At 36.6% G+C, this 22,096-nt stretch overlaps 1 protein-coding gene across 1 annotated transcript; it reads left to right on the top strand.

Moving 5' to 3' along the window:
* The first annotated feature begins 5,987 nt into the window (after nt 1-5,987).
* On the top strand, nt 5,988-21,311 carry LOC133824035 (uncharacterized). The gene is made up of 6 exons (XM_062256896.1): nt 5,988-6,336; nt 6,739-6,978; nt 7,654-7,765; nt 19,688-19,862; nt 20,132-20,372; nt 20,786-21,311. The coding sequence occupies exons 1-6, from the start codon at nt 6,153-6,155 to the stop codon at nt 21,073-21,075; spliced, it is 1,242 nt and encodes a 413-aa protein (XP_062112880.1). The 5' UTR covers nt 5,988-6,152; the 3' UTR covers nt 21,076-21,311.
* The last annotated feature ends 785 nt before the right edge of the window (nt 21,312-22,096 follow it).

The raw sequence follows: 22,096 nt of genomic DNA, 5'->3' as shown, positions 1-22,096 counted from the left end.
AAAGTACACATCATAACGGTCCTGGATTAGGAGGACATTACAAAATGGGTTGAGGTCGTACCCTGTCAAACCAATGATAACGCTACAATTGTCAAATTATTGAAAGAAGATGTGTTATCAAGGTTCGGTACTCCTCGCACTATCATCAGTGATCAAGGCATTCACTTTTGCAACAGATCTTTTGAAGCTCTTATGCAGAAGTATGGTGTACTTCATAAAGCTGCAAACTCCTATCATCCACAGACTAATGGCCAAACTGAGTTAGCCAATAGGGAGATAAAACACATTCTGGAAAAGACGGTAAATCCCGATCGCAAATATTTGTCTACACGTCTTCTAGACGCTCTTTGGGCTTACCGCACTGCTTTCAAATCCCCTCTTGGGATGTCTCCCTATCGACTTATCTTTTGAAAAGCCTGTCATCTACCTGTTGAGCTCGAGCATTAAGCTTATTGGGCTATCAAGGCCCTCAACTTTTATTTTAATGTCGTAGGTATCAATCGAAAACTGATAGTAATTTCTGCTTTCTTGTTGATATTTTGAAAAATGCTTAAATGATTTTGCTTGGTTTGACTTGATTATTCAACTTGATAATTTTATTCTCCGTTTGAATTACAAGGGACTAGCAGTAAGCTAGTTGTGGGTTGGTGATTAGTGCTCAAAAATGTCAATTTATTAGTTTTAAAGTTTACAATAAATTAAGTTTTAATTAATATTTTCATGAATTTATTGCAATATATTTTTGTTATTTGAAAAAATTAATTATAATTTATTTTATGTTTAATTTTCAGGAATAAATTGCATTTTTGGCATTTAGAAAAGCAAAAGAATTGAAAGGATTAAAACTGAAAAAGAAAGACGAAAAAATGACATTTTTTTTGTCCAAACCCAACAGGAATAGGCCCAAAGACCCAGGCATGTTGCCTTTGCTCTCTCCCCAGCACACCACATGGCTCCCCCAACTCTCGCCACGCGTCCAAGATCCTCAGACGCGTGCGACCCGCCTGGAGCCCTGGACCTACGCCTGCCTGCCTGCGTGATCCAGCGACCCGCGCGCCCTAGCTCCCGCTTGACCTGGCCCGCGCCTCCAACTCTCCCTGTACCTGACAACTGCACCAAGTGGCGCCTTATGACTAGCCAGCCACTTGCAGCGCTTATCAGCTGATGCTCCAGCTACATTTGTGTGCTCCACGGTCTGCACGTGAGCCATCTGCAGCTCCAAACCCCACGCCATGTACCTGCATGCATGAATAACAATCATAACAACAATACTAATATTAATAATAATAATTTTGATTTTTAAATTAGATTTTATTATTAATATTTTAGTTTTATTTTGTAAACCTCAAACTTAGTTAAATTGTATTTTAACCCCTTTTGAGACTCTATAAATAGGAGCTCATTTTATCATTTTAGCTATTTGGGTGAAAATTTTGGAGTAGAAAAATTATAGCAAAATTTCCTCTCACTTTTTTTCTCATATTTCTTTTTAGAAATTTTGTGAGAATGATGTGCATAGTGGCATAATCTTCCTTAAAGGTTAGGGATGATCCCATATGCAAAGTGATGTTATTTATATTTTTGATTCAATATATGTGTCTTTAAATTTTATACATTTGAGTATTTATATGCTTCCATCATCTTCTTCATCTTTACTTATTGTTGCTAATATTACATATAAAATTAGTCATACTTTTTCTATGTATTTAAAGTTAGTATAAATAATATTAATGTTTAGTTTTATGTTCAATCTTTTATTGCATTATGGCCTAATGGTATAGTGTCATTCTTAGATTTTTCATAAGATTAATATATTGCTTCCAAAGTAATAACATATTTGCTCAAATATATTTTTGTGAAAGAAGCATGCACTTTAATGTTAAATCCTCCAAATAATTAGTTGGGATGTGAACTATTTGTTTGTGTAAATTTTATGAATAAAATATCTAAATAGCTAAACAATGCATATAGTGACACTTGATACATTTCTATTCTCTAATTTTGGATTACATCTTATTTCTATTTGCTTTATTTTACCATCAAATTCACAAAACAAAAATTATAAATCAATTTCCCTTACTTTCCACTAACTTTTTGTGTTTATTTTTTACTAATATTTTTGTTCTTAGTTAACTCCTTGTGTAATCCACTGTCAATTTATACTACAACCACTGCTAGTGGATGTCACATTTTGGGCGTTAATCAACATCCGATCCAATCCAACATTTTTGTACTAATCCAATTCAATTAAAGGTTGGATTTCGAGTTGGAACCTATTTTTTTTTTTCGAAACTGAGTTGGAAGTTGATTTTTAATATCAACTTAAAAATATAAAAAAAAATAAGTTAAAACTAAACAACACTATTCGTATAGGTTTAAACTACATAAAGTTATCAACATTACAAGTTTAATTCAATTAAAAGCTTGAAGTAGTATTGAAAATGAGAGAGAAATAAGATAATAGATGCGTATTTTTAGTGTCTTCTCCAATTATTAGATGTGGAAGTGTATAGGAGAAGACTAGTAGTTAGCCAATAATAATGTATTAAAAGAAATATAAATAATTAAATATTTTTTAATATATATATATAATATGTAATTGGATTAGAACATTTTTTAATTGGATTTTGACAATGTTATCTACTATTCGATCCAATCCAATTATTCAAATCTAATCAAATCAAATACAGTTATATTGGATTAAATTAATTCAGTGTAATTAGATTAGTTTGGATATCGTACTTGCAGTTGCAGGGCTAAGAGTATATGAGATTTTCGTCAATGTTGTGTTGTAATTACGATGAGGAATGTGTCATTATCTGTAAATATATATTATACATCAAAACACTTTTTCTTTTTGGGTTCACATATATTGAGATTATATGTATGGCATCCTTATAAGCCTATAATAATATTACAATAGAGACGAAAAATATACTATTGTTAATGGTCTATACCATTTTGATTATTTGTGTTTAAGCTTAATTCCATAATAGATTCTTTGTTTTAAAAAATATATTTTTGGATTATATGTTTTGTCAAATAATTAAAAATACTCATCTAGATCTAAATTTTGTCAAAATATTTTGCCCTCAAATTTTATTTATTTTGTAATCAATTTGAGAAATTTGTGGATCTCCAATGTACATCGACCTGTATAAAATTATATTTGATAAAATTCATATTCAATAGAATATTTTTAACCGTCCAAAAATATTTTTTTTAAAAAGAGATGGTCCATTGTGGAGTTAAGCTAAAACATAAAGATCCAAATAAACATTTGTTATAAATTTGAGATCTAACGCTTGATTTATTTTGCTTACTATTTGCACTAAGAAAAAGACCCAAGCAAAGAAATTTTTCGGTACCCATACAGAAGTTTTGTAAAATTTAAGATATTGGTGATAAATATATTTTTTAGTGCTTCTATTGGTATGGAGATGTCCCTTCGATTTTCAAAACTTTTTCTTTACTATATATTTATATTTATTTTATCTTTTTTCATTTCATATGTTATTTTCCTTTATTCTTCTGAACTTACTTTCTTATGATGTTTTTGTTTGTAGGTTCTTTTTCGATCATTCAATCAAAGTGTGTAGTACTTATGGTGGCTCTTGATAGGGTGTTCTTTCTTGGTCTTCTTCTTCATGTTCTTTTTTTTAGGTCTTCCTCTTCATATTGCTTCCGAGTCTTTTTATTCATGTTGTTGAACCCGAGTCCTTCACAGAGATCTTTACATTCTCTATTTGATTAATTTGATTCTTGCCTTTTAATGAGTTAGGATAATTTTTATTAGAGGATGTTACAAGTTTATTCTCTAGTTTTATGGGCTATCCCTAATCTATATTCGTCTCATATGCATGCTTTTTTAGTGGACAAAAAATTTGTTTAGTTTGATGATTTTTGTTTTCTCCAAACTGTTGTATTACATATTGATTATTCAATAAAATTAATTATTGTAATAACAATTTTTTTTTATGTAATTTCCTTAAATGGTTTTAAAATAAATTCATTAATTGAAATAATAATTATATTTATTTAAATAAATTCTTTCAAATATATTAAATAAAACAGTATGAGTAGATTAAGAAAAGAAATGAAAATTTACATATGACACCTTTTTTAACATCTTAATTCAAAAAATGCCTTGACCCATCTAATTTACAATAATGTTGTTTTTTTCCTACCGTTTTTAAAAAATAATATAACATTGCTTATTTCTTTTTCTCACATGTAACGACCACCGTAGCAGACTGGAGTAGAGTTTCTGTACATGCATCGTACAGCTAGAATGAGGAGTTGCCGACGAAGTTTCAATTCAAGTTTTGTCACCAAACGTCGCCGGACTTCGTCGCATGGACTTGTCAAAGGTGACGTCGGCGATACTTTCAACTGCCTTTTTCAGCCAACTCTGGCCACCATGGACCTCAAGGGTGGCACCGTTAGATCAAGCTTTTCGAGAGGAACAAAACCCAGCCACCCACTGCGCCTATATTGCCGACATTTTCTTACGAGTTTGTGGGTATATTAAGAGCTTTGGAAGATTTTTTCGGTGACATTGCTAGTCATTTATGCTCAAGAGCGGTACCATCATGATCTACTCGTTGAGATGATCATTTGATATACGACAAATATGAGTTTCTTGTCGTCGCGCGGAGAAGATGGTTGGGATGGGTCTTTTATTGACGTGTTCGAAAAGTTACCAAAAATTGTATTCTTGTTTTACATTTAAAATATACAATATAGTATTCTAAACAACTTTAAAGCTATTTTAGAAACATTTCAAGTAACTTTTTGAAACTAGATTCTTGATGATATTTTTGGTAACTTTTAAATAGAACATAAAAATACTCTTTTTGATAATTTACTAAGTTAGTTAATTGTTTTAAATTTGTGTCATACCAAAAAATTTAGTCATATATATCAAAAGGTAACCAATTGCTATCTTAAATATTTTTTAAAAAAAACGAAAATGTAACTTTTAAAAGTAACTATATAGTATACTAAATAATATCATTTTCAATAAGCTATTCATGATTACTTGGAATTATAAGAGTAATTTTGTATACTATATAATAACTAAGTAGTTTCTAAAATAGACTTAAAGTTAACGTAAAAATATCTTAAATAATTAAACATGTAAACTACATGAGTGACTAAAAACTCTATTAAAAGTTATTATGTAGTATACTAAATTAATTTTTTATTAATAAGCTATATGGTAACTTGTTATACCATATTACAATTCATTAGTTTTCGAAATAAGAATGAAGGTTACCAAAATGTATCTTAATAATAAGATACCATAACATAACCTAAAAATAACTAATTAGTATATTAAGATGTTTACAAATAAGTTACCAAAAGGTATATAGAATAATATGATCTAAAATAAAGTTATATATATATAAAAACAACTACTTGGTATCTTATTGATATCGTAAGCAACAAAAATGTAACTTCTTACAACCCAGAAAAATAAAAAAATTTGGGAATCGAGATTTTCTAATTTTTTTTTTCAAATTCCAGTATACCCTGCTGATGTGGCATGGCATATGCGCATAATTTGTTTTAAGGTATTTTTTTAATTAGTTTATATTTTTAAGGTGTTTGTGTAAATTTTGCATAAATAAATGGTATTATCGTCTTATTAAAAATTGATTTTTTTATTGAAATCTGCATTTTGTAGTATTCGGTAAATAAAAAGATGATTTGGTATTATTAAATTATAGAAGTATAAATTAGCATTTAAATAAATTACACGTGATGTAATTTGATCATTTTAGAAAGAGAAAGATATTAGTGGGTATTTAAGTAAATTTTGGGTAAAAATGGTATATCTACAATTTTAGGATTTTCTGAGCCCATTGGGCACACATTGACAGTTCCGCTGCGCCTTTTGTAACTCGGATCAGCTGACTCACTGAGTCAAGGATACCAAATTGTCGTTCAAAGCTGACGACCTGACCTGATAAAAAAGCAAAGCTAGGATAAATGTTTGCCATTGGAATTGGAATCCACACCATCATCTCGCTTTGACTATTCAACTCAATTTCCAAACTTATTTCTACGATTTTTTTCTCAATTGAATTTCCAATTAGGGTTTTCGATTGATTCGAATTGATTTTGGAAAAATAGAAGGATAAGGGAAGATGTGGGCTGCTTCGTGCCTGGCATCATGTTGCGCTGCTTGCGCCTGTGACGCCTGCCGTACGGTGGTCTCAGGGATCAGCCGCCGCTCTGCCCGGATTGCCTATTGTGGTCTTTTCGCCCTCTCTCTCTTCGTCTCATGGATGCTGCGCGAGGTCGCTGCTCCTCTGATGGAGAAGCTCCCATGTGAGTTTTATTTCTTTCTTTATGATCACTTTATGGTTTTAGCATGGTATTACATACGACCCTTTTGGGTTTTCTTGAGGCAATTTCAAATTCTAGACAAAGTTTAATATGACCGGAAACATATTCTATTCTATGATTTGAATTAATTGGAAAAACATGGCTTCAAGCATTGAAAATTGATCGGTTGGGGTGGAGTTATGCAAATGGCCCCTTTTGCGTTCTCTTGATTCTTATATGCTAAGAAAGAAAAAGTTGATTTTTTTTAATGGTAGAATTGTTCAGAAAACAATGGTTTCAAGCATCAATTGGCTTCACATTATGTGTGCTCACCAATTTTTCCAAGTGCTACTACGTGGGTTTATAACATTGTGTGTATGTCTGCTGTATCTTTTGGTGATGCAGGGATTAATACCTTTCATCATACACCAAGCAGGGAGTGGTTTGAAACAGATGCAGTGTTGCGTGTTAGTTTGGGAAATTTTCTTTTCTTCACCATCTTTGCTGTTCTAATGGTTGGTGTGAAAACTCAGAGAGATCCCCGTGATGGTTTGCACCATGGTGGATGGATGATGAAAATTATATGCTGGTGCCTTCTGGTCATCTTTATGTTTTTCTTACCAAATGAGATTATTAACCTCTATGGTAAGCCTTTTTTTTCTCTCCTTTTTTTCTTTGTGTGTGTTTTCTTCAGGAGTTTGTTGTATACTTTTATCCTACAAAATCTTAAGATTAACAGTCTGTGATCCTTTCATTTGATATTTATTTTCCTTTTACGCAAAGGCTTTAGCAAATTGCACTTTATAAGTACACTTGGAGAATTACATGCATGCTAATAATAGATAACTTTTCTTATTTTATGACAAATTATATTACAGTCAAATATTTCTTGGTGGTGGATTGAATTAGTCAAAATGTTTTCATTTAAAGTAATTTCATCTTGTTTAGTTATCATGATTCATAATAACACAACCTTCTGTCTGCCTTTAGGCCCTTTACTGTTTTTTTGACACTGCTGTACTGTGCAGCATGGACGAACAATAGTATGTTGGTTTTTCTTTTCATTTTCTGTAACCCCTTTTAGCTAGAACCATGTTTGATCAGGTCATCTCAAGTTTTCCTATGTTTTGATAGCATTAATATTATAAGCTTTGATTCAAGCACAAACACTATGATAAAAATCACTTTTGTGACTTGTCTGCATGTTCGACTTTGTGATTTAGTTTAATCCTAACTTCCAAATTCCTATCTTTGCAATAATATATATATGTATATCTCTGACTTTGTGTATTTAGCTTATGCTTAGCATTTTGTTTGCAGAGACAATTTCAAAGTTTGGCTCCGGATTATTTCTTCTTGTTCAAGTTGTGCTTCTGTTGGATTTTGTTCACAGATGGAATGACACATGGGTTGGCTATGATGAACGGTTCTGGTTAGTTTAGGACTATTGTTTTTGATTATTTTATGTCAGCTAGTTATTTCTTACCCTTTCACTTCTTGTTTTTTTTCTCTGGCTATTTTTCTTTATTTTCTTTTTGGGTATTGGGATAGGAAATAATAATTTATAATTATTTTAGAAGAAATAAAGACCTTAGTAATTAAGAAAAAGTTACAAACCAAACAATTGTGATGTAACAGTCTAACAAAAAATGAATTACAAAAAGCGTCCCACTCTATTCATACATCAAATAATAAAATTATTCAACTCTGGAACAGCGTTTAACCAAGCAGCTACTCAGAACTTAATTTTAACCTGATAGGGTCAACCTGCCAATTCAATATCACAGAACAAGAGAGATAGAGGAACAATGGAAGAAATTCATTGAATAATTGAATTAACAGGATTCCGAGAGCCCGTGTCTCTCCAAAATACAACTCATTTAAATATTCCACACCCCTCACACTACTCTCTTGACTTCCTTTATTGCTGATTCACTGAGGTACATCATACACTCACTGTACCCCACTTAGACTACCCCAACCCTTGCAACAATCTTACATTTTTGCTATCTCCCCATTTTCAACAGCTGACTGAGCAGCCACCTCACCACTCCCCTTTTTACGTGCATACACATAAGTAAGAGGAGGCCTATCAATACCCCTACCCAAAGTCTCACCTTGTCCTCAAGGTGAAATTGAGGAAATTGTCGCTATATGGTTGGAAAGTCCTCCCAAGTTGCTTCAAATTCTGGAAGATTAGTCCATTTGACAAGAGTTTGTGGTGGAGCCTTGTGAGTTCCTGGGCGTACGTCCAATATCTTTTTAGGAGTGAGAGTCCACTCCAAATCTGCTGTTAACTTAGGCGGAATGGCGGAAGCTTGTTGGTTTGGTCCCAATGCGGCACGAAGTAGAGACACGTGAAACACCGGATGAATGTTGGAGCCCGGAGGAAGCTGGAGTGGATAAGCAAATGTGCCAGTGCGTGCCAAGATCGAGAATGGACTGAAGAAGCGAGGCGCGAGCTTCTCATTTCGTCGTTGAGCAACTGATCTCTGTCAATAAGGACGAAGCTTCACTCACGTACACCAAGTCCCCTATCGAAAATTCTTGGTGTTTCATCTTTTGTTACGCTCGGTGAAGATTAAGTTTGAGTAGCTCCAATACGTCATCCCGAGCCTTGAGATTGTCCTCCATTGCTGAAACTTTTGTGCTGCCTTGCTCAAACCGAACCAATGGTGGTGGATGTTTGTGGTAAAGGGCTAAGAATGGAGTCATTCCCGCTGATGTATGGTATGATGTGTTGTATCAAAATTCGGCCCATGGTAACCCCGCGACCCATTGTTTGGGTTTAGAGCTGACGAAACATCTTAGATATGTCTCTAAACATCTGTTAACCACTTTCGTTTGTCCATCACATTGAGGGTGGTAAGAAGTGGTATGTTTTAGTGCGGTGCCTTGTAAACGAAATAGCTCCTTCCGAAACAAACTCAAAGACATTTTGTCATGTTCCGAGAGTATAGATCAAGGAATCCCATGTAATTTGATCAAATCTCAGATGAAAATGGAGCCTACCGTAGCTGCTGAAAAAGGATGACAGAGCGGGATAAAACGACCATACTTGCTATGTCGGTCAACTACCACCAAGATCGTATCAAACCCATTGGAAACAGGCAAACCCTCTATGAAATCCATTGATATATCATCCCAAATTTGCTCAGGAATGGGAATGGGCTGTAGCAAACCCGCTGGAGACTGAGCTAAATACTTAATTTGTTGACATGTGGTGCATTCCACAACAAATTTTTGAACATCCTTCCTCATGCCTAACCAATATAGGTCTTTTGCCAACTATTGAAAGGTTTTAAAAACCCCTGAATGTTCCCCAATGTTACTGCCATGATACTCTTGAAGCAAAAGGGGAATAAAAGGTGAATATGAAGGAAGAACCAAGCGACCTTTGAACTTGAGGCACCCTTGAACCATAGAGTACCCGCCACCGTCACGTCCCATTCCAAGTTCCTGAATGACCTTAGACAAAGCTGGGTCCGTGGCTACATGATCTTGCAAATCTGGAATGGATATTAGTGTTGGAACTGAGAGGACAGCCAAAGAAATGTTTTGATGAACTCGAGAAAGAGCATCTGTTGCCTTGTTTTCGAGGCCAGGGCAGTATACAATATCAAAGTCATATCCCAACAACTTGGTCAACCATTTCTTATGTTCCGAGGTCACCAATCTCTGCTCCAACAAGTACTTGAGGCTGTGCTGGTCTATGCGAACCAAGAACTTTCGCCCAAGCAATAGGAACGCCATTTCTGTATAGCCAACACAATGGTCATCAATTCTCGTTCATACATCGATTTGGTCCATGCACGAGGAGAAAGAACTTGGCTGTAAAAAGCAATTGATCGCTGATTTTGCATCAACACTGCTCTCAAACCATGGCCTGATGCATCTGCTTTCAACACAAAGGGGGTAGAGAAATCGGTTAAGGCCAGAACTGGCATCGAGCACATAGCCTCCTTTAGGCGTGTAAAAGCTTCCTGAGCTTCCATAAACATCCTTCCTCAGATGATCAGTTAGTGGCCTAGCAATGTGTCCATAACCCTGCACAAACTTTCGGTTATACCCTGTAAGACCCCAAAAGCCCCACAAGTCTCTTAGAGTCTTTGGAATCAGCCAATTTGCCATTGCGGCCACACTTGCTGACAGTTTATTTGGGTCAGCCGGGACACCCTCTGCTGAGATAATATGACCCAAATACTCCAGGTGACTTTGGGCAAACAAGCACTTTTGGTTAGCATAGAGCTCATGTTGGTATAGCCACACAAGGACCAAGTCCAAATGGTTCTCATGATCCTCCAATGTAGAGCTGCACACCAAAATATCATCAAAGAAAACCAATACGAACTTGCGGAGGTAATCTCGAAAGACTCTGTTCATTAGTGCTTGAAAGTGGAAGGGGCATTTGTAAGACCGAATGACATGACCAAAAATTCATAATGTCCCTCATGTGTTCGGAAGGCATTTTTCTCCACATCTTTGGTACAAACTTGAATTTGATGATACCCTGATTTAAGATCCAATTTTGAGAATATTGTAACCCCATGCAACTCATCCAACAACTCACTATGACTGGAATAGGAAACTTATCAGCCACCATTGCCCGATTCAATGCCCTATAATCAATGCAAAATCACCAACTCCCATCGTTCTTTTTAACCAACAACACTGGGCTTGAAAAAGGACTAGTACTTGGCTATACAATCCCCGCTTGTAACATCTCAACAACGAGTCTCCCAATCTTGTCTTTTGGCGCTTGGGCATATCGATATGGCCGCACACTAATAGGGCCGACCCCTTCCTGCAAACAAATGGCATGTTCTCTTGCCCGTTTTGGTGGTAATCCCTGCAGCATGTTGAAGACAGTATCATACTTGTGTAAAATGGCTGCAACTGGTGGTGGTACTAGGTTACTACTAGGCTCCTCCACTGAAAAGGCCCCAAACTCGACCCAAAATCCTTCACCCTCCTGCTGCACCGTGTGAATCATAGCCCTCAAAGAAATTAGTGTCACCCACAAACCTCCCACTTCAAACTTCATCACCATTGTGCGCCAATTTACTTGCATATTCCCATTAGTTTCTAGCCACTTAATGCCCAATATTACATCTGCTCCTCCCAATTCCAGAGGTAAGAAATCTGGTAACTACTCGGAGTGTGCCCAAATCAAGCTCCATGGAGCTGCAAAATCCATTAGTCCACACCTTGCCCCCCGTCCCTAATAACACCCGGTAACATGACGTCGATGTAATCAGAGTATTAGTTGCTGAAACAATATCCATAGAAATGAAATTAGGTGTTGCCCCACTCTCGATGAGTACAGTGACTGGTTGCTGCCCAATTCTGCTTGCCAACTTCATTGTATTTGCTGAAGTCTTTTTAAACAAGGAGTTCAAAGACAAGGTAGCTAAGGTTTCTTTAGCTGTGATATCTTCCAAAGAGTTTGGTGTGGGTGGGGGTGACTCTATCTGAGGGCTTCCTTCATCCTCATCCATGATTAGAATCATTTATCATTGTTTCTGCTCACATTCATGCCTTCGATGCCATTTCTTTTCACACTTAAAGCAAACTCCTCTAGCCTTTCGATCCTGATACTCTACCTCAGTAATACGTTTTGTTGCTTGACCCTTGGGAGCCACTGCCATATTGGTTGCCGGCTGGTTCAAAATTGGAGATGCCATAGAAGAGAAACTGTGAGTAGAGGAGATACTATGGGTCGACAAGGGCTTACTGGACCATGAAGAGAATGATGAACGAGTTGGAGCAATTGGAGTTGATGATATCTTTGAGCTTCCGATACGAGTGGTTTGTGTCGAGTTGCCCAACATTTGATGGCCCTCTTCTATGCGCTTGGCCATGTCCATGACCTGAGCCAAGCCCACAGGCTTCAAGATGTGGATAGCCCCTTTAATTTCTTCTTTCAAGCCTTTGATGAAATTACCCTCAAGGATGTGTTCTGGAACATCTGGAATGCGAGAAGCCAAAGTCTCCCAACGAATGCGATACTCTTTCACCGTTGTCTCCTGCCGCATCGAGAGGAATTCCTCCGACATCGACCCCATCGATTGAGCTCGGAATCGAGACATGAGCAGATTTTTTCAGAGTTTCCCATGAAGTAATCTGCCTTCTTTGGTTTTCCCACTAAAACCAAGTTAATGCATCCCTTTTCTAGACCTATAATGACCACTTCCAACATCTGATCTCCAGTCATGTGTGACAGCAGAAAATAGCGTTCAGCCCGATAAATCCATCCTTCGGGATTATCGCCGGCGAACAGAGGCAATTCCATTCGAGGTGGACGATAGTCACGCCCAAACCACGGAGCCAAAAACGGAGAATCTGACTGGGAAGGAGGGGGAAGTAGAGCGGATCTGCGATCCTGAGACGCAGGTGGTCGACTTCTCGTTGTTGCATCACTGTCGAAAGCCTGTCGGGACTGGTCGACATTGATGGCAGACGAGTCACCGGTATCCTTACGGGTTGGCTGGTTCATCTGAGCCACGATGAGTTCCAAAGCCTTCTCCACTGCTGGCATCCGAGAGATGCCTTCTTTCATGGAACTGATACCGGACTTCATGGCAGCAAGCTCGGATGGAACACCCAATTGCAGATCCGAAAGCCGTCCCTCCAAAGCTTCGACAACCGCCTCCAATTTCTTAGCCATTGATGATCGATAGGCTCTGGTACCAATTGATAGGGTCAACCTTCCAATTCAATATCACAGAAAAAGAGAAATAGAGGAACAATGGAAGAAATTCATTGAATAATTGAATTAGCCTGTGTCTCTCCAAAATACAACTCACTCAAATATTCCACACCCCTCACGCTACTCTCTTGACTTCCTCTATTGCTGATTCACTGAGGTACATCATATACTCACTGTTCCCCACTTAGACTACCCCAGCTCTTACAACAAACTTACATTCTTGCTGTCTACCCATTTCCAACAGCTGACTGAGCAGCCACCTCACCACTCCCCTTCTAACGTGCATACACATAAGTAAGAGGAGGCCTATCATATCCCTATTGGCTGAATTTTAAAAAATTCCTCCCTTTGTTGAAATCACACCCATACTACCCAATAAATCAGCACACGTCCTATCCTAGGGATCACTCAGATGTGAGCTCTTTCACCACCATCAACCACATATAATGAAATTCATAATGGAGACTGTGGCTTATCGGATTCCTAACATACAGCAACCTGCGGATGTAACTTGAAATGGCCTTCTCTTTAGTAATATTTTGAGTGATGAGTTTTTCCAATGCTAACAACAACCAACTGAACCTTTTGATCTTTAGAGGTACTTGAGCTTTCCATATAAAGTAGAAAAGCTGAAATGAAAAAAGGGAATTTTCACTTGATAGTCTTAGAAATATTGATCTACATGAAAAACGTACAGATTTGTTTAGCATACACTCTTCTCTTTTCAATATTGTTGCTGCTGATATTCACATTTGACCAGTAAGCCTTATTTCTCATTGCTAAATTTCCAATACCCGAATCTTCTTTTTCCTTGTGTCCACCTACCATGCAAATAGATGATCTGCTGTCTCTTTCTCTATCTTCTTAAAGAAAATCCTTAGCTGAAGCAGTCTGAAGGGAAGTGTGGGGAAATGAATGAATGAGAAATAGAAATTTGAGGATATTATAATTTTTTTCTAGTTAATAAGAAGGATAATCCTTAGAATTCTTAGTTGAAGGAGCCTGAAGGGAAGCCCAAATTGAATTTGCTTCAATATGAAACACTACTTGCTCTTATCTTATAACTCCTGTCCAGCTAAACAAGCACAAAATAGTTATACGAAGTATTTTTTTTTTTTTAATTTGTATGTCTAACCAGAAGATTCTTTTAATATATTTTATTTTATTTATTTATTTTTTTGATCAGGAAGAAAATTACTTCATTAATCAACCAACAAATTACACCCTCACCTCACTAAAAAAACGAACCAAGAGGACCAACAAGCTGATCCTCCAAAACCAAAAAAATAAAGGCACTAATTACATGTTAATCTATGTATAAAGTCTCTCTTGTCTAGACATTTTTCTGTTTTTAACAACGAATAATCTGTAGATCACTGTACTCTTTACATCAAAAGCAATCAAAGTATCAGTTTTGGAAAAGCCTTCAAATACACATCTATTTCTGTTCAACCAAAGACAATAGCAAGTTGCTGCACTAACTGCTATGCTTATAAGTCTCACAATGTCAGAGAAATCCAAGATAACCAACCATCAAACTCCACCGGCCACCCTCTGAAACCCAGCCACTTGAACACTAGCTCCACAACTCGTCGAGAAAGGCAGCATTTAAAAAATAAGTGTTGATGTGATTCAGGCTGGTCTCCACAAACAGGACATAGAAATGAATCTAGACAATGTGAAATTTACTCAAGTTGTCCTTTGTTAACAGATGAGCATTCACAACTTGCCAAAGCCTAAATCGATGCTTTGGAAGATTGAGACTACTCCATATGGCTCTGTGATAGCTAACTTGAGAAGGTGGAAGAGAACTGTTATATAGAACAAATGAACAGAACTTACCCGATCAGCCTGCCTTCAGAATCTCAGACATGGAAAATTTTTGTCTCAGTCGACACAATTTGCGCCAATACCAGCTTGTGTCCAACTTTAACTCATAAGACCAAATGGATACCCCCTTGAGATAAACAGTGTTCACCCACTTGGCCCACAATAAATCTCTCTTCTCATTGATAGCCCAAATGTATTTAGCTAGGATAGCATGATTCCATTTGGTCCCTTCTTTAAACCCAAGACCACCATAAGATTTGGGAAGACAAACTTTCTCCCAAGAGGCCACATGAATTCTGCTTCTGTTCCCGTTCATTCCTCAAAGGAAGCCTCTACAAAGTTTCTCAATCTCTTTAGAAACACTTTGAGGAAGGATGAAAGTACTCATCCAATAATTTCGAAGTCCAAGTAATATTGAATGAATTAATTGAACTTTGCCAGCAAATGACAGGTGCCTACTTCCCCAAGTGTGAAGTCTCAATTTGATTTTTTTAATGATAATCCCACAGTCCTCAGCTTTCCATTTTGTTGGTCTTAAAGCCAGCCCTAAGTACTTTAAAGGGAAAGCACCTTCAGCCTAACCTAGATCCCTAATGATCTCCCCTTTCTCCCTAGGATCAACCCCTCCAAAGAATATTTGTGATTTATTAACATTGATATGGAGCCCAGTAGTATTGCTGAAACCATCCAAGACCTCATTAAGAACTTTAATGGACTGCTTGGACCCTTTACTAAGAAGAATCAAGTCATCCGCAAAGCATAAGTTTATTAACTTCAAACTTTTGCAAAGAGGATGATATCTGAATTTAGAGTCTTGAGCAACGTGAAGAAGACTTCTCGTTAGATAATCCATAATTAGAACAAATATCAAAGGAGATAAAGGATCACCTTGACGAAGACCCTTAGCACCTTGAAAACCACCTTGAATTCTACCATTCATAAGGAGAGAATAGGTTGTGCTTTTGATACAAATCATCACCAGCTGAACAAATCTACTAGGAATGTTTAAAGCATTAAGAAGATCTTCAACAAAATTCCAATCCACAGTGTCATATGCCTTACTGATATCAATCTTGATAGTACAGCGAGGAGAAGTGTTTTCCCTCCTATAGTTCTTCAAAATGTCTTGGAGAATCATCACATTGTGAGCAATTGACCTCCCTTGGACAAAAGCACCTTGGTTTTGATGAACCAGAGAAGGAAGGACAGATGCAAGTCTAGAGCATAGCAGTTTAGATATGCACTTGTATATCGTTGAACAACACGCAATAGGTCTGTAAGCAATAGCTTTAGCCGGATTCTCTTGTTTAGGGATGAGGGAAATCATTGTATTATGAAACTCAGGTGGCATGAGTCCTGTTTCAAAGAAGTTAGAAACTGCAGCACAGATTTCTCCCCCTATAACAGACCACATTTTCTTGAAAAATCCAGATCCAAACCCATCAAGTCCTGGTGATTTTGTATTAGGGATACTAAAAATCGCTCTTTTTATTTCCTTATACGAGAAAGGTTTCAGTTAACCAAGTTGTTCATCTAAAGAAAGCTTAGATCCCTGCTCAATACAAATCAAATTTAATCTGGTATTGACAGTACTACTGCTGCCCATATAGCAGCGAAAATGATTGAGAGAATGCTGTACTACTTCAGGAAAATTCTCATTAATTTTACCTTGGTCTGTCATGAATGTTGTAATTCTGTTTTCCATTTTTCTCTTCTTCAGACAAGCATGAAAATAAGATGTGTTGGAATCTCCTTTTTGCAGCCAAGTAATTTTGCTCCTCTGTCTGAGAAACTTATGGTACATTTTCTCTTGAGCATCAAAATTAGCAGCTGCTTTAGTTTCTTGCTCCTGGTAAATCTTGTCTCTCGGATGAGTTTGAGCCTGATATTTAGCCTCACTGTAGCTGGCTTTAGCTTCCTGATAACTTTTCCCAATGTCACCAATCACTTCATGATTAAACTTCTTGAGGCAATGCTTAACTCTCATCAGTTTTAAGAAGACCCCTTTTAGACCTCTAGTAGTCAACGGTCTCTTCCAATTTTGCTCCACTAAGCTCTTAAAATCGGGATGATTAGCCCAGAAATTGTAATACCGAAATGGTTTGATCCCAATAGCCTCTGTAGCTGTAGTTGAAACAATGCAAGAACAATGATCTGATATGATTTCCCAACTAAAACGAGCTGCAGTGTTAGGAAAGTGATCATGCCACTCCTCATTGACAAATACATGATCTATCTTGGAATAGATTCGATTGGTGCCAGCTTGGTTGTTAGTCCAAGTGAAAGCTGACCCATGACTTTTGAGAGCTTCAATATGAGCCTGAGATAACCAGTGATTAGAGTCAACCATTTCATTTTGCGTAATGGGATTCCCTCCATTTCTGTCATCAACATTAAAAACTGAGTTAAAATCCCCAAGAATTAACCATGATGAAACAGGAAACTTCAGCTGCACCAGATTATGCTATAGAGTCTTCCTATCTTCAATGGTATTAAAACCATAAACAAATGTGAGACAAAAAGCATTAGCTTGCCCAGCCATTTTAACCACACTGAACATGTTGAGGTGATTCAGCAATTACTATAACTCGAACAAAACCCTTTCTCCATATAATCAACAACCTGCCCTCAACAGTAGAGCTATTAAAGAAATCCCAATTAGCAAATTTTTTGTCCATTAACTTCTGAACTTTATTCCCTTTCAACTTAGTTTTTAACAAACCCCCTACTCCAATTTTATTGACATTGCAAAACTCTAACACAAAATCTTGCTTATCCTTGTTATTCAAACCCCTAACATTCCAACTTCCTATATTGTAACTATCCATGCTTAAGCAGAAATTAAACCAGGACCCTTTGTCTCTCTACACTCTACCTCCTCTTCCACATATCCCTTCTCTTCCTGCAAAATACTGAACTTATTCACAGACCTATGCCCAACATCTTGGTCATGATCTGTATTAGAACCTGGGACAGGTTCCTTCATTCTTGACCCAACAGCTCTTCTAGGAGTTTTCCAAACAGAGTTAAGCAGCGATTGATCATCTTTTATTCCTGAACCAGATGGTTTCAACTGAGCGGAAACAGGAACCGATATGGGAGGATTCTGTGTGAGATCCTCTGGTTTAGTCACAGGAGCCTTCTTCTCTGTATTCCTCACTTTCTTCTCAATATCCCCTTTCCTACAGTCGGCCATGATGTGGCCATAATCCAAACACGTTTTACATTTCACAGGCAACCATTCGTAATCTATCCCCTGCTCCACCAACTGACCATTTTCATTTAGAAATTGAATCACTCTTGGTGGTGTATCCGTGATGTCCATTTCTACCAAAACCCGAGCGAATTGAATCCTGGTACGATCCCTAGTATGCTGGTCCACCATAATAGGCTTCCCAACAGTACTGACCAATGCACTTAGGCATTTGTTCCCCCAGTATTGAAGACCTAAATCGTGAAGTCGAATCCATAACGGAACAGAACGGATTAGCTTCACCACATTAAGATCTGATGACCATGGTCTGACTATAACTGGTTTCAAACTGAAGAACACCATTCTCTAAAACCAGATCTCTAGTCGCCTCATCATTAAATTTCACCATTGTTAAACCCATGGTCATACGTGCTATCTGCTCAATCCCAAGATGGCCCCAAATTTGCTTAATATATCCCTCAAACACCGCCATTGGAGGGTTCGCACCTAGTACCATACAGATTACAGCAGAGCTCCAGTTCGCAGCTTGGAACTTCACCTCCTCAAGGTCGACTTGAGCAATCTTAATGCCATTCTTAAGCAGAGGTTCCTTATATGCAAGATGGGGGTCACAAGCAAACCTGTTTTCCTTCGCAAAAGAATTCCAATGCTTTCGTGCTGAATCCTGGAGAGTCTCCTGACCTTCACTAGCATCCATCTCTTCTTCCACTAGCCGAGCCCAATCCTTACTCAGTCGCCGATCATGAGTCGGAGACTGAGGAATCTCAAATTCACCATCATTAATCACTTCTGTTATCGTTTCTTCTTGCACTGTTTCCCCATCTGTTATAGTTCCTGCTGTTAAATTTAATCCATTCGAAGGCATCACACCACCAACTTCTTCCTTCTCATTATTCTGACTACTATTGGATCCATGCTCAGACAATCGAGGTGCAGACTTTTGGACCACACGCTTCTTCCTCGCCATGGGAGAGAGAAAATCGGGAACGATAGCCTTGTTATATTGGCCACTATTTAATATATTTTATTTTTTATAAGAAAAAAACTTGTACAAAGAAAATACAAGTTTGGGAGCTAACCAAAGTCTGCAGAATTAAAATAATAAGCTCAAATCCTTCACAAGATTGGTAAAAAACACCTTCCTTAACCTTAAGAATAGCAGTGAACCGCAAGAGAAATGCAGTTTTGAGTAGTAAATCTTTTTAAAATAAATTCCTTCTAGAGCCTTTACTGCAAAGCTGAAACTTAATGACAATGCAAAACAGGCTGTCAATGGTTTTCTTTATCAATCCTGCAAATCACACATGTACTCAGAGACAAAGAAGTGAAGGGTCATTTTCTTTAAAACAGATCAAAAGTATTGGCAAACTTTATTGATAACTGAAGAATTCCAATTGAAAAGAAATGCACAAATCACGAAAACAATTTTAACACCATGGTAGAAAAACAATTTGCAAGTGAAAAGCGGGACCTTTTACCAACCAAAACTCTATTTTTCTGAACAATTAAATCAATTAAATATAGTTTATCTATTCATTTTAACTTACGTTTGTTTGTTTATTTGTGGTTTTTAATAATATTTTTTCTTCTTTCAAATGCAGGTACATTGCTCTGTTTGTTGTTTCACTATTTTGTTATTTGGCAAGCTTCGTCTTTTCTGGACTTCTCTTCCACTGGTTCACACCATCTGGACATGACTGTGGTCTCAACACCTTCTTCATTGTTATGACTTTGATTTCAGTGTTCGTCTTTGCTATAGTTGCACTACACCCTGCTGTAAGTTTATAGTTGATGACTTGGTTGCCTTGACACTAAGTTAGACCTGAAAGCTTAATGTGCTACGGTTCTTGGACCTATGATTTTGGTTGCATATTTATTTTTCTCTTTGGTTCAAAGCCTTGTAAAATTATGTATCCTCTTGTTTTGTTTAGATTTTTGTCACTAATTGGCTACTGGATACATGGTTTATGATTGTACATGAATGATGAATATTTTAAGGATCTTGACAAATTTTTTCCTGATTTGGTTTTCTGATAAAAAAACAGGTAAACGGTAGCATCTTGCCAGCATCAGTCCTATCTGTGTATTGCACATACCTCTGCTACAGTGCACTTTCCAGTGAACCTAGGGATTATGAGTGCAATGGTCTCCACAAGCATTCTAAAGCAGTTTCTACTGGGACATTGACTCTCGGACTGTGTACGACTGTTCTATCTGTTGTATATTCAGCTGTTCGTGCAGGATCTTCTACTACTCTTCTCTCTCCACCAGGCTCCCCTCGTGCTGGTAAGTCTTAGCTATGAAACATTAGATTGCTGATAAGCAATTTCTTTGCAACTATGCTAGATTGTGCTCGGGGTTTCCATATTTCTTTGATTTTGAGGGATTCAGGGGCATTTCTTATTATGTATTTTTTTTTTGGTAATTAGGCATTTCATCTTTTGAATTAGCAATTTGTTTTTTTTTTGTGTGTGCATGTGCGCTTGTACAGTAATGCTAAATTCCGTGGTCTTTGTGTGCGCTAATTATTTTATTCCCGCTGTTCTAATTAAGATTTGCATACTCATTATTATGTCTGAAGAGCGTTTGAAAGAAGAAACCTATCAAACATGAACTTCATTCTTGATATATATTCCCCTATTCTGCAGTACAACAAAGTTTTCTCTTGAAATTTGACTTGTGATTTCCATGTGAAAAAGGTGCTGGGAAGCCTCTGCTACCACTGGACAAGGCAGACGAGCATGAAGAGAAAGAGAAGTCTAAGCCAGTGTCATACTCCTATTCATTTTTCCACCTTATTTTCTCTCTGGCTAGTATGTATTCGGCAATGCTTCTAACTGGGTGGTCGACCTCAGTCGGCGCAAGCGGGAAGTTGGTCGACGTTGGCTGGCCATCCGTGTGGGTGAGGATTATAACTGGTTGGGTAACTGCAGCTCTGTACATCTGGTCTCTCATTGCACCTATTATGTTCCCCGAGAGGGAATTCTAAACCCTCAATGTAAACAAGCCATGGGTTTGGTATGGTTACGCCTGTCTACACTAACTATGTCTTGCTGTAATTTTGGTAAATTGCGTAGTGCTGTGTAAATAAAATGGTTATGCTGTTATGGTGAATGATTGAATTGTGACAGTTGTGTGGATCATATATTTCCTTATTGTACTAATATGGTGACAATTGTGTGCTGAGTTTTTATGAAGAAAACTCTTTTTGGGTTTTGATGGGAATCTGAGGTTAATCTTGTTGCTAAGGGTGACCATTGTTTCAATATTGACCTACTTAAGGAATACTTTAATTCATTCCACATTATCTTCATATATTATAAATGTGATGGTTTTAACACTTTTTTAAACAATTTTTTTTTTTTGGATTTTTTAATGATGTTTTAACAGATATTTTTAACGCTGTTTAAAAAGAAAGTGTAAACACTATTAAAATCTTGGTATTAAAGCAATATATATTTTATAATACTGTAATGCAATGAAAATAACAAACTTTATGTATGTATTAACTAAAAAAAGGAAACAACCTTTATAGTGTACGTATCAACTTTTTTTTTAAACATAAAGTTTATACATGTTAATAAAATATATAGAAAGGGAAACATATATTATATATTTTATAATAAATCATATATGTCCATATATTTTATGATTAATAAAAAGAGTCATATATTTAATTAAGGAACTTTAAAATTATATACATTGTATGGAATAAAAAAAAAAGAAACAAATCGTAATAAAAAAAGAGTGAATTATATGAAAGAGCATAATATTCATTAGAATGATATTTGGTGTTGCTCATGGCTATCGAAATATTTTTAAATGAGGATTGAAAATGTTAGTTTAAATGTGATTTGTGTTTATAGTTTAAAGGTAACATATTTGTTATACTATTATTTATAAAATTTAAGTTTTCAAGTCTAACATGTGTTTGTTGTTTTGGTGGTCCAAAATTTTTAAGAACATTCAAAAGATTAGTTTAATTGTGATTTGTGTGTTTGTAAATAAAT

The sequence above is a fragment of the Humulus lupulus genome, chromosome 3, assembly GCF_963169125.1.
Source record: "Humulus lupulus chromosome 3, drHumLupu1.1, whole genome shotgun sequence".
In the NCBI taxonomy this organism is placed as follows: Eukaryota; Viridiplantae; Streptophyta; class Magnoliopsida; order Rosales; family Cannabaceae; genus Humulus; species Humulus lupulus.
This window is presented reverse-complemented; position numbering and strand designations above follow the sequence as displayed.

Coding starts and splice junctions, on each gene's coding strand:
- LOC133824035 (XM_062256896.1), top strand. CDS start 6,153: ATGTGGGCTGCTTCGTGCCTGGCATCATGTTGCGCTGCTTGCGCCTGT. Junction 6,979..7,653: donor TGAGATTATTAACCTCTATG/GTAAGCCTTTTT, acceptor TTTTGTTTGCAG/AGACAATTTCAAAGTTTGGC. Junction 7,766..19,687: donor GGCTATGATGAACGGTTCTG/GTTAGTTTAGGA, acceptor TTTCAAATGCAG/GTACATTGCTCTGTTTGTTG.